Genomic DNA, 13,504 nt, shown 5'->3' with positions numbered 1-13,504 from the left:
TCGCCCTCAAAGAGGGGAGCCTGGTGAGCTGCCTCAGTGAGAACAGCCTTCTTGTGGTCCTCCTGGGGAGCTTTCTCAGGGACAGCTTCGTCCTCCTGGGGGGCCACACTCACCTGATGGGCGGCCTCCTCCTTTTCTGTCCGGGGAGCTTTCTCAGAGAGGACATTCTCAAACAGGACCTCCTGGTCCTCCCAGATGGTCACTTTCACCTCAAGGGTGGCCTTCTCCTCATCCCTCTGGTGAACTTTCTCAAAGAGGACCTCCTGGCCCTCCATGGGAGCTGCAGTTGCGGCTGCAGGGGACGCATCCTTATCAATGGTCTCCCCTTGGTCCCTCTGGGCGTTCAGGCCCCCCTGCGGAGGCACACTTACCCCAAAGAGGGAAGCCTGGGGAGCTTTTTCAGGGAGGACAGCTTCGTTGTCCTGGAGAGGCATACTCACCTCAAGGGCGGGCACCTTCTCATCCCTCTGAGGAGCCTTCTCAAGGAGGACATTCTCACCGTGGTCCTCTTGGGGAGATGTCTCAAAGAGGATCTCCTGGCAGCTGGCAGCTGCAGGGGCCACCTTCATATCAATGGCCTCACCATGGTCCCTCTGGGCATTCAAACCGCCCTCAAAAAGGGGAGCCGGGTGAGCTGTCTCAATGAGGACAGCCTTGTCGTGGTCCTCCTGGGGAGCTTTTTCAGGGGGGACAGCTTCATCATCCTGGGGGAGCACACTCACAGCCCCGTCCTCCTGGGGTGGCACACTCACCACAAGGGCGGCCTCCAACTCGTCCCTCTGGGGAACTTTCCCAAAGAGGACCTCCTGGTCCTCCATGGCAACTGCAGCTGCGGCTGCAGGGGACGCATCCATATCAACGACCTCCCCATGGTCCCTCTGGGCATTCAAGTCGCCCTCAAAGAGGGGAGCCTGGTGAGCTGCCTCAGTGAGAACAGCCTTCTTGTGGTCCTCCTGGGGAGCTTTCTCAGGGACAGCTTCGTCCTCCTGGGGGGCCACACTCACCTGATGGGCGGCCTCCTCCTTTTCTGTCCGGGGAGCTTTCTCAGAGAGGACATTCTCAAACAGGACCTCCTGGTCCTCCCGGATGGTCACTTTCACCTCAAGGGTGGCCTTCTCCTCATCCCTCTGGTGAACTTTCTCAAAGAGGACCTCCTGGCCCTCCATGGGAGCTGCAGTTGCGGCTGCAGGGGACGCATCCTTATCAATGGTCTCCCCTTGGTCCCTCTGAGCGTTCAGGCCCCCCTGCAGAACCACACTTCCCTCAAAGAGAGAAGCCTGGTAAGCTGTCTCAATGAGGACAGCCTTGTCGTGGTCCTCATGGGGAGCTTTTTCAGGGGGGACAGCTTCATCATCCTGGGGGAGCACACTCACAGCTTCGTCCTCCTGGTGTGGCACACTCACCACAAGGGCGGCCTCCAACTCGTCCCTCTGGGGAACTTTCTCAAAGAGGACCTTGTGGTCCTCCATGGGAACTGCAGCTGCAGCTGCGACCTCCCGGTGGTCCTCCTGGGGAGATTTCTCAGAGAGGACAGCTTCGTCCTCCTGTGGGGGCACCCTCTCCTCAGGGGTGGCCTCCTCCTCGTTCCTCTGTATCTATACAAATGTCATAATTCATTAACATCACCATCATATTATCACCATCTCTACAACCATCATACTCATTAGGGACACATTACATATCCTGATGAGTGTGAGACTCATTTGACACTACCTTGGCAATGGCGTTCTGCCTGCAAAGCAGGGCATGGAAACACCACTGGGCATGTTGCATTAGGGACTCCAGGGACATGGCCTGGGCCATAGCTGTCATCTCAGCACTAGAACAGAGAAAACACACACATTGTTTAGTTTAGTTTATTTGTCAATTTTGTAAGCAAGCAAGCACACATGTATATACAAACCAATATCTTCATAGTTTTTTCACCTACACCCAATTACAATCACAATATATCTCTGGGTAGATTTTGTTAATATTGTTAATTAATGTTGTGAAAAGCCCCTACCTTGTCAGAGGGCCAGGGAGGGATGACGAGGCAGCTCCCTGCCCCTGGAAACCTTGCTGTGGTGCAGGGTTCACTAATGCAGGAAAATAACCCCAATTAGATGACAAAGCCCTCTGGTAGGCTGTACTACAGCAATAACATGAGTGCTGAGCAGTAACAGTGGAGACTAAATAAAATGCGAACTGGGTTCCTTGGAATAGCCCAACTCTGACGTCACCTCATTGAATTGATTGAGGTTTAAATTGGTTAAGGTATGGGTTAGGTTTAGGGTAAAGGTAAGATTTAGGGTAAGGGTAAGGGTTACAGTTAAGGTTAAGGTTAGGTTTAGGTAAAGGTTATGCTTATGGTCGTCCCATGGTTCCCCCTCTGCTGGAGACTAACCTTCCTCCCTGGATGTCCGTTCGGTTGGACGGTGGATGGGGGCATTATCATTGGCCATGGAGTGGTAGTAATGGTAATGGTTAATGATGGGGTTATAATTATGGATAACATTTAAAGGCGCACCCCCATCGCCGTGTCTCCATTGGCTCCTCCCTGTGAAATAGGAACAAGAGGGGTTGGCTCTTTCATTCTTCATGTAGCAGAGGTGATTTGGCATCACGCTGCCTTAGACATGCAAACTCAAGTGTAGCCCTCAGACCTTGAGGAAGGCCTCTTGGCTTATTGTGGTAGACCCGGGATCAAACCCCACCCCTCACATTTACTTAGATAAAGGAGCATCATTAGAATCATCAGGGGTGTGTAATGCTTACCTTCAGGGCCATCTGGTTCATCATCATGTGGCCTACTTTGGCCGTTCCCAGGGCACCGCCTTCCGTCATTCTTATGGCAAAACAATCAACTCAATAGTTTGTAACAGACTCAGAGAATAATCCATGTGAATAATAAAGAATGGTAAACCATCAACTTGCTGAAGCATAACAGACTGTAGATTCATTTTGCTATCTTAAATTCAGAGTATAGCCTACAGACCATGAGATAATGCTGTCAGGAACTGCAGTTCAAAAACTTAGTCAATGTAATAGTACTACTCACAGGAGTGGTGTCCATGGGTCCAAGCATCCTCTATAGAGGTTTTCTTAGGTTTGGATAATGAGACAGACATGACATGACTCAAGACATGATATTACATGTTCTGATAATTAAGTCCCAAGATACCTGGGGTTACCGACAAGCTGACATCAAAATGGTAGGCCTAGATGTGGATCTGCCCTATCAAATTGAGAACTCCATCCTTTAACCTAGGGCCTACTATACAGCCTATCATATCATACAGCTTAATGGTAGATGTTAAGTGCGATCCTTGGGACGACACTACCCTAATCCCTAACCTAAGGCGTAACTCTTACCGTAACCGTTAAAATCTCGATGTCAATGTGGTCGTGTGGTCCAACCATTACAGAAAGCATCTAGTGGTAGATATAGCATATCGGCTAGATTGAAAACCCAAGGACTACCTGGGACAAATACAGTGAAACAACTGGCGAAATCTGTCTTGACTTGCTTTTTAGAACTTGGTTACTTGAAACGTCACAATACATATTTGGCGACTGGATTGCGTCACTATTCAGGGCGATTTTTGGGTTCATTTTGCATCAGGAATGGCGGGGGTTCAGCTGCAACCATACAGTGAACCATTATTGTCAGTGGCCTATTATATTTCTATATTTACAACTCAAAAACGTGTGAGCTTCCCCCTTCTCTCATTGCCTATGTTTCGGTCTCTGTCAGTTCGTATGTCACATGCTTTTATCTCCGACACCACTGGGACAATTTTGACGAATCTTGAGTGAATGATGCGTCTTGCCATACAGATGCGGCATTTACACAATGACACTGATTGGCCCAATTTTGACAAAACGTGGATGAATAGTGCGTCTCGCAATAGAGATTGTTAGGAGTTTCGAGGTGACGCCGATTCATCTCGTGATGGTGCGGCTAAAGTGATAGGTTGTTATCATTAAAAATGTCATAATATGGTGCAAAGAGGAGAGCGCACCTCAGACCGGACCAGTCAATTGACTGTTTTCAAATAATACTGTCAAATCCTTGGAAATGAATAAAACAAGCACTACAAGCTCCGGTAACTTTCCAGCCTATCTCAATATACCATAGGCTACTGATAAGAAATACAGTCACTGAACACTTTATTAGGAACACCTGTACACCTCATGGTGGAGGTGGTGTAAAAATGGTGTGGGGAATGTTTTCTTGGCACACTTTGGGCCCGTTAATACCAATCAGTCATCGCTTGAATGCCACAGCCTATTTGAGTATTATTGCTGATCATGTGCATTCCTTCATGGCCACAATGGCTACTTCCAGCATGATAATGCACCATGTCACAAAGCAAAAGTCGTCTCAAACTGGTTTCATGAACATGACAATGAGTTCAGTGTTCTTCAGTGGCCTTCCCAGTCACCGGATCTGAATCCAATAGAACACCTTTGGCATGTGGTAGAACGGGACATTCACAGCTTGAAAGTGCACCTGAAAAATCTGCAGGAATTGCGTGATGCAATCATGTCATCATGGGCCAGAATCTGAAAGGAATATTTCCAACAACTTGCGGAATCAATGCCACGAAGAGTTGAGGCTGTTTTGAGAGCAAAGGGAGGCCCTACCCAGTATTAGTATAGTGTTCCTAATAAAGTGCTCTGTGAGTGTATCTACCAACATTAGTCAAACCCAGATTCATATTTGACAGGTGGTAATTTATTTAAGACAGTCGCAAATGATCTGTCATCAGTGGTTCGGAGGGTTATATTTGACTCTGGGTGCTACCTTTACAAACAGGCTAGCCATGGAGCTCGGAGCAGTGTGTTGGGGCCTTTGTCTGTCCGGAATACACTTCCTTTCACAATCTTTACATTTCTCATTTCTGTCATGTTCCTACTGTAGGCTACTCCCTCCATCCCCACCTCCCAGCCTCTCCTAACCTCCTCCTGTGGCTATGTTCTGGCCCAGCCTCTTAAGCAAGCATTAACACCGTGCAGTGATTTAAGGGGAGGGAATTTAGGGGTTTTAGTCCGTCTGTGTTGTTAAACCCTTCTTCCCTGTCTGGCTAACTGTGGCCTATCTCTGTCTGGGGCAGCCCTGAACGGCAACAAGTCACAGCCTGACAAATGGGGTCTTACCAAGGCTGTTGCAGTTTGGCCCAACCAAACCTCTCCCAGCACAACTACCATCCTATCACTCCCCAGTCTGCTGTCAGAGGCACTGCTATACATTCAGATCAGTCCAATTGTCTCTTTCACCCCTTCCAATGTCTCTTGCCTGCTCCTAATTGAATGTTTGCATGCATATCCCTGTCTCCCTAACCTGAACCAATGTCACCAGCAGAGGTGCTGTGGCGTGTGCGTGTGCATAGGTGTCGGTAGAAGTTTATATTCCCATTCTAGTTTTGCCCTTTGGCCTTCAACATCCAACGTCCCTATCGTGCGGTAATAATGAACCACAGCCACCCTCTCCTAGCACCGCATACACTCCCCCATTTTAGATTCTCTAATTATGTCCTGGAAATAGCTGATTATTTTTCATAAGCCATTAAAGATGTTATGAAAGTGTAATTACTTATTCTATCTTCACAAGCGTATCAGGAACGCCTTTGCCCTTTATTAATTATTTGATAAAATGTCAACACTTAATTCCTGTTTGTGGTGGTTTTCTTTTCAACTGAAACCTAGTGGTAAGAAAGGCTTTTTATCTTTGGTGGAAACTTAGTGAAGTTATGCTTTTGAAGTTGGGAGACTCACTCAACATGAGAAACATTAGCGCACAGGGGTTAGGGGATAAGTCAGAGAGATGCTGGTCTGGTTTGGTGCGGTACTCATTTTTGGGATTGCCCAATGGCAGTTGTCCGAGATGGCAGCAGTGGTAGCCAGCTGATGTCCTCTGGGGCTTATGCGGAGGCTTACAGTTGACAGTGTAGGCCTATGACAGAGTTCATATAGGTGGTCCTCTGTGGCTCAGTTGGTAGAGCATGGTGCTAACAATGCTAAGGTTGTGGGTTTGATTCCCGCTGGGACCATATATACTGAAATGTATGCACTCACTGCAATGTAGGTTGCTTTGGATAAAAGTGTCAGCTAAATGGCATATAGTGAAGATGAAGAACACTGCTTGAGAGTAACCTTGATATAGATGAAGCCTGAAAACACTGGTAGCTGACTATACATTGCCTAACCCACAATAAGGTTCAAAGAACACCTGAGTCATTCCTCAGGTAGATGCAAGCTTGCCACTCACTAGGGCACAACCTGAGAGACCTACAAGGGGATGACAGTCAACATATACAATTCTGTCATAGTGTAAATGTAACAATGAATCTCATCAAAAAACCTGTCCAATATCCCACCTGAGTAATAGGCTAGGTTGTCATGGAGGGATAGTCATGCAATTTTAATAAAACTATGACTCAAGGGCAAATACATAGACAAATACAGTAAGCTGCACTCTGTAGAATATCCCTAACAGTTGGTTTTATGGGTAAATGTTAATCTCCTCAAGATGGCATTAGCTAAGCATAGAAATTGTGGTAAATAATAAAGACTTTATCTTCAACCCTGGAGACGACTAATCCCTGTAAAACTATGCTTATTACCTCAATGGGGAATAGGGGGGAGATTTGCTTAATTAAGTCGTTAAGGAGCTGACAAACCCTGCAGCTGCCTGGGACCATAGCGAAATTCATTTTCATATGGTGTGATTGACTGATATAGGATGGAGTGGTGTGTGTGTGTGTGTGTGTGTGTGTGTGTGTGTGTGTGTGTGTGTGTGTGTGTGTGTGTGGGTGTGTGTGTGTGTGTGGGTGTGTGTGTGTGTGTGTGTGTGTGTGTGTGTGTGTGTGTGTGGGTGTGTGTGTGTGGGTGTGTGTGGGTGTGTGTGTGTGGGTGGGTGTTTCAGATCCGTTTCAGGTTGTGACATTTTCCTGCTTTTTTGATGCTCATCCTATATTGATACACGATTGAATCTAACCAAGACCTAATTTGCCCCAATCCAATTAGCTATTTTTCCTGATTTTCTATGCTGTCATGGTCTCATTCCTGCTGTTTGCATGCTAGTGTTCGAGAAGATACAAAAACATTTATCACAGCCTACGATTTTAGACTTTTTCCTATGTTAAATGTTGTTCTGTTTGCCCGAACAGAATGTTAAATGCTGTTCTTTTACACAGAAATGTAGAAGTCAGATACACAGATGCACCTCAGGCCAACCTTTCTTTGCCACAAGGGGGCGACGTGACTACTGCTTCTGGACTCCACCACCTACAGTAGCCTACTAATTCAGTTCTTCCACGCCACAGGTTGTCCGACCAAGGCCCTGCAATCAATACGCTGTGTTAGACTATATGATCCCCTCTCAACTGTATCTAAAAATGATGGTCATCATGGTGACGAAATCAGCTTTGCATGCGAGTTGACTGAGCAAGAGGTATCAGCTGATTACTCAACCGTTAAGGATTAGAGAGGGAATTTCATACCAATTTAGCCTATAAGATTTGAATAACTTATGAAAGAAACATCAAAGTGTTTAGATGGATGTCTGCGCAGGTTTATGCCAAGTCGCGCGGTGTACCCATCACGTACCACACTTCTGTACCACATGATATCTAGCTGACGGATGACTCGTCGCCATGAAAGTGAAGCTCCTGCCTTGAAACTGGTTAAAGTAGGCTAAGGTTCATAAATGTTCAACAACGCCGCGCGGAGTACAGGAGTCTCAGACTCCTCATAGACACAGTGCAGAGTCAATGGTCACCCTACTCAGGAGCATTAAGCCTGTAGGTTGAAACCTAACCTCACCTTAATCAGAATCAGAATTATTTTATTTGGCCACGTATATTTACACATACAGGAAATTGAATTGGTGAGGTTGGTGCATAGGACATAAAACAACAATATATAAGCAAAATATTAACAACAAAAAAATACAAAATTACAAATAAGTAAAATAAGTCCTTGAATGTAGGCCCCACTTTCACTCCCAGAGCGCCAAGCTGTGCTCGTGTTAAAAAAGACAATGCCTGAGGTGGCCGAGGGCTCTTTTCAAAACATGAATTATATTGCCTGCTTCAAATAAAAAGCATGACTGTGCTAAAATAGACAAACAACAATACATTTACCAACACTGCAGATTTTTTGGGTTCTGAAAAGCAAGCTTCGTCTTCAAGTTATTTGGAGCATGCAATATGGTGAGGGTCCAACAACACCCACCATGCAGGATGCCCTGGATTTTTTTTGTTGTTGCTTCATGCAGCTTTATGACATCTTCAGATTTTGTTGGCCTGAGCCTTCAGAACAGTCCCCCATGACTGATTGACTAGCCCCATTTGTGACTAGACTTACTACTTTTTACATTTGGATGTAGAAGTCTATCCCAAATGTATAAAGCAGTACGCCTCGTCACAAATGGGGCTAACTGATTGACATACTCAACCAGCTGACCTTAGAAATATTAAACCAAGCTGCAGGTTCATCATCAGTGCAGCAGTCGAGACTAGAGCAGTCGTAGTGTGTTTGTGGTGGTCATGGCGGTGGACGGCATACTAAGGAGTTATGGGACCAGGTGGGAAATAGAACAGCTTACAATTGTGATATTGTAACTAAGAGTGTGTGATTACATGGTGTGCACATAACAGGGCCCGCACTGTGCAAATGTATCTTTTCCATTGCTCCCTCTCTTCCTCGTCTTCTTCATAGATAGACATTCTCACCATCACTCCTGAGCCCTGATCTCCATGCCTCTTTCTATTTAATCTAATTTTCATCCATGCATTTACAGTGCTCTTCCCTTCTTCCCTCTGTTTTCTCTCCCCTTATTTTAACACACACAGAGCCACTCCTCCTCTTTCTCCTCTTCACACTCCCTCCCTCTCTCTCTGTCTCTCCCTGTCACCATGTTACTTCACACTTGCTGCTCTGCTCTCTCCTCATCATACCCCCCAGCAACACACTGTTAAACGTCTGTGTGCAACATTCTTTAACAAACCTACACTTACACACACACACACACACACACACACACACACACACTCCCTCATTATACAAATACACACCCTGGGTTTCACATTCATGTGATGAACCCTCACACATGATGCAATCAGAGAGATACACATACATTGGAGATTGTCCCTTGAGTATGAATTAGTTCTTCTCCCTGTGTGACATCGTGCTGCGATCCTTGCCCCGCTGGCTACAAACTGCTGTGTTTATCATCAGTGTTAAAGTGGAGACTCTCTCTCTGTTTCTTGCTTTCTCTCGCTGCCCCCTCTCTCTACCAGAGACCTCCTCACCCCCTCCCCCCCCCTGCCCCCACCTCCTGGCTCTCTCCATCCCTCTCTCTCTCCTCGTGATCCCACCCACCCCCCCCCCCCCCCACACCTTTCCCCTACCATCCGTCTCCCCGACAATCTGCGTCTCACATCCATCCATCACTCGGTTAGTGGTGTGATGTGGAATATGAAAACAGGCGGGCGGAAAAAAGAAAAATGAGGGAGAGCAAAGAAAAACAGAAGCAGATTCTATAAGAGACTTTGCTGTGGAGAAAGAGCGAGGAGAGTGAGCGTGCTCTGCCCCCTCTCTTTTTCTCTCTCTCTCCCCCTCTCCCTCTCTCTCTATTTCTGCGTGAGCGTGTGTCTGTGTGTGTGTGTGCGCCTCCCGTCTCTCCTGGCTCCACTGTTGTTCACTGCCTGCACGGATGAGCTGGGAAGAGGAGGGAGAGCAGATGCGTCTGGCCAGAGGAGAGCGGGAGGAGTTTGGATCGGCATGCGCGACGAACCGGCGGCTCTGATCATCGGCGGCTCTGTCTCCGTCCCTCCCCGACTCCCTCCCCTTCTCTCTCTCCCTCTCTCTCTCTCTCTCTCTCTCGCTCGCACACACACACACACACACACACACACACACACTTAGACTCGCATACACTCACGCACAGACTGGATGTCATCTCGCTAGGCTGAACGAGAGGTGCTTAGGCTTGTCATTAGTCGTACAGGTTGATCCAGAGATCTGGATGTTTTTGTATTTATGTATGTGTGTGTGTATGTGTTCTGTTTGTGTGCGTGGGTGTGTGTGTGTGTGTGTGTGTGTATGAGAGAGAGAGTGTGTGTGTGAGTGTGTGTGTGTGAGAAGTGGGGACACTGAGTACACAGAGGCGGCTTTGATTGGCTCGTGGCTTAAATGACTCTCTGGCTCTCTGTCACGGTGGACTTACCTCTGGGATTTTGTCAACGAAAACACAGAGTCACATAGAGCGAGAGAGGGCAGGAGGAGGGCGGGGGGGAGTGGGGGTGGAGGGGAGGGCAGCGGGGGGGTGGGGGGGGTGGTGGAGGAGAGGGGGAGGTAGTATGAGCCACAGAGAGGCTGGCATCCACAATAACTATCAGCTCAAGGGACAGAGGATGGAGGGGGGTGGGGGAAAAAGGGATGCCCTGAAGGAGCAGCTTTCTCTTCTCCTCTCTCTGTTTTTATTCTCTCTCTCTCTCTTGAGAGGTGACTGTGGCTGTGAGGGTCTCTGGCTCATGTGTTCTTCCTCTTGTCTGTAGGTCTGTGTTTTGGCTTGATACTTTCTTGTGAGTGGCTTGGTTTGCTCTGTTTCTCTGTGCTGCAGGTGTGTGTCTTTCCCTCTCTCTCTCTCTCTCTCTCCCTCTCTCCCTCCCTCTCTCTCTCTCTCTCTCTCTCTCTCTCTCTCTATCTCTCTCGACAGAAAGTGTGATTATGGGTTGCTGTGCTGTGGTTGTGTCTTCTAAGGGTACTCTTTGACATTCCTTGTCTCTGTGTGTGTGTGTGGGCGTGGGTGTGTGTGTGTGTGTGTGTGTGTGTGTCTAGGTGTGTGTATTGGGGGCTCCTTGGCTGCAGGGCCGGAGGGGGTCATGATGGACCTGAAGGAGAGCTGTGGCAGTGAGGGAAGCCGGGAGAGCTCCAACCTGCGCCCCTCCTCCTGGCAGGTGTTCTCCCACAGCAGCACGCTCCACGGCCTGCGCTACATCTTTCCCTACGGACGCCCCACGCCCCGCCGCCTGCTCTGGGCTGCCGCCCTGCTCTCCTGCTTCGGACTCCTCGTCCTGGAGAGCGCCGAGCGCCTGGCTTACTTCCTGTCCTATCCCCACGTGACCAGCGTGGACGCCGTGGTGTCGGGCAGCCTGGTGTTCCCGGCCGTCACCGTGTGCAACCTGAACGCCTACCGCTTCAGCCGCCTCACCCGCAATGACCTGTACCACGCCGGGGAGCTGCTGGCCCTACTGGACGTCCACCTGAGGATCCCTGAGCCCCACCTGGCCGAGCCGGATGTGCTGGCCTTCCTCACAGACAGGGCCAACTTCACCGCCTACAGGCCCAAGCCCTTCAGTATGCGAGAGTTCACAGAGAGGGTGGGCCACGACCTGAAGGAGATGATGCTTTACTGCCGCTACCAAGGCCAGGAGTGCAGCCACCGCGACTTCAAAACCGTAAGTACACTCATCCACCTACCTGTGTTTACTCAGGTCTTGGTCCTGGCCTGGTCTGAGTCAGATCCGTTGCTGCTGCGTGGAGCCCAGGCGTGATGTCACCCCACTCAGGGGACCACGGCTGTGGCGTGTTAGAGCTTTATGTGTCCTTCTGTGTTTGGTCAGGAGGTTTCCAGTGACAGTTTGTGTTTTTCCACTTTTGGGGTTGAGTTGATGTGTGTTGATAGCTGATGTTTTCCTCCCACGCTGTGGTGCTCTAAGTCCCCTGCTGTGTTTTTTGCATTTCTGTCTACAGGTTGGTGGTGTCAGTCAGTGCTGTGAACTGCAGGCACACACGCACACAGGCACACACGCACAGAACACACACTCACAGACACGCACACAGGCACACACACACCCACATACACGCACACACACACAGAACACACACTCACACAGACACGCGCACACACACACACACACACACACACACACACACACACACACACACACACACACACACACACACACACACACACACACACACACACACACACACACTGCAGGTGTCTTGTTGTTCTCTTGTGGATTCCATCCACAGTATAGCTTCAATGCTCACAGGTCTCTTCCCCCTAGTCCCTGTCTCTGGGCTAAACACATGGGGAAACTTGACACAATGGCAGCTCTTGCCTCCAACCACAGCTTGTAGTCAGTCCAGCCACAGGTTCTCCAGTTCACTCACGGATTGGATGTACAGGTTGATGCTAATGAGTTCTCCTGTGTTGTTGTTGTTGTCTTGTAGTTACACTGACGTAGTACACAGGCAGAGCGGTAGAAAATGCCTCCAGGCTCTGAACTACTTTGATGATGGTTCCCTTTGAGGAGAGCAATAATTCCTGCCATTAAGGGAAAATATCAAAGGCAAAGCTGTGTCTAAAAACTGGCAGCTGTGAATCACTGCAGTTAAGGATGCCAGATTCTGCTATTGTTGTACGCCCAGATGGATTGGCATTTTCATTTTTCATCTCGAGACACGTTCAAACACTAATTGGAAAGCAACAATGCGTATCACGAGTTGGCTTCTGTGATTTTTGCAGTGGTACCCTTTGGTGACTGTGTAGTCTGATGTTGTTGTGACTCAGTGATAAGGCTGTTCTTGATTGACCCTATCTAGTCACTCTCCTTTGGACCCCCCAGTAGGGAATCTTGAACACTCTGTGTCTCTTGGAAATCTCTAATAGGACAAACTGCAGTTCTGCAATATCTCTCTGTTGGATCCACAGGAGTGAATCTTCAGCTAGCAACAGTCAGTAGTGACTATCTGTATCACCACGTCCCTCTCTGTTGTTATTCTGTACTCAATGTCTTGTGACCCTCATTTGACCTGCGTGCTTAAGGAGAATCATGTTGACAGCCTACAAGAAGCCGTTGGCTTGATACTTTCGAGTCCTGAGCTACTGCCTGTTGCCTTACTCTCTCTCTCTCTGTCTCTCTCTGTCTCTCTCTCTCTCTCTCTCTCTCTCTATCTCCTTTCTCCCTCAAATCCCTTGCTCTCTGTCACTGCAGTGGCAAAAATGTATATCCCCATCTCTTTTCCAAAGAAAAAAAGGTTAATCAAAATAAAAAAACACATGCATGCACTCACACGCACACGCACACGCACACACACACACACACACACACACACACACACACACACACACACACACACACACACACACACACACACACACACACACACACACACACACACACACACACACACACTCACTTGCAAAGAAAGAGACTGCATTACCATGACACTCCAGGGACCAGAGTCAGCATTTGACTGACATTGTGATGAATGACCGCAGGGAGGATTGGGAACATCAGTGTGACGTGACGGATGGAACTGGAACCCAATTCTGCACAAAAGCGAAAGCATAAATGTGTGGAACAACATCAATGTGCGGTGGCTGGGTGTCTGTGTGTGTGTGTGTGTGTGTGTGTGTGTGTTGTCATGTGAGGAGCAAATGTATGTACATAATGGCAAATGTGAGCAGCACTTGTATGTATGCATAGCATAGTAAAGTGTG

The 13,504-nt window shown here is 48.3% G+C and overlaps 1 protein-coding gene across 1 annotated transcript in view; it reads left to right on the top strand.

Moving 5' to 3' along the window:
- Positions 1-10,877: 10,877 nt before the first annotated feature.
- asic2 (acid-sensing (proton-gated) ion channel 2) overlaps positions 10,878-13,504 on the top strand; it is a gene marked incomplete at both ends in the record, with an annotated part of 205,278 nt that continues 202,651 nt past the window's right edge. Inside the window, one exon of the mRNA XM_083676824.1 lies at positions 10,878-11,450. Within this exon, the coding sequence (XP_083532950.1) occupies positions 10,878-11,450 (573 nt within the window). The remainder of the gene's footprint in view (positions 11,451-13,504) is intronic.

The sequence above is a fragment of the Argentina silus genome (genome assembly GCF_951799395.1).
Source record: "Argentina silus genome assembly, chromosome: 9".
Lineage (NCBI taxonomy): Eukaryota > Metazoa > Chordata > Actinopteri > Argentiniformes > Argentinidae > Argentina > Argentina silus.
The sequence above is the reverse complement of the archived record's forward strand: the minus strand, read 5'-3'. Positions and strand labels throughout refer to the sequence as shown.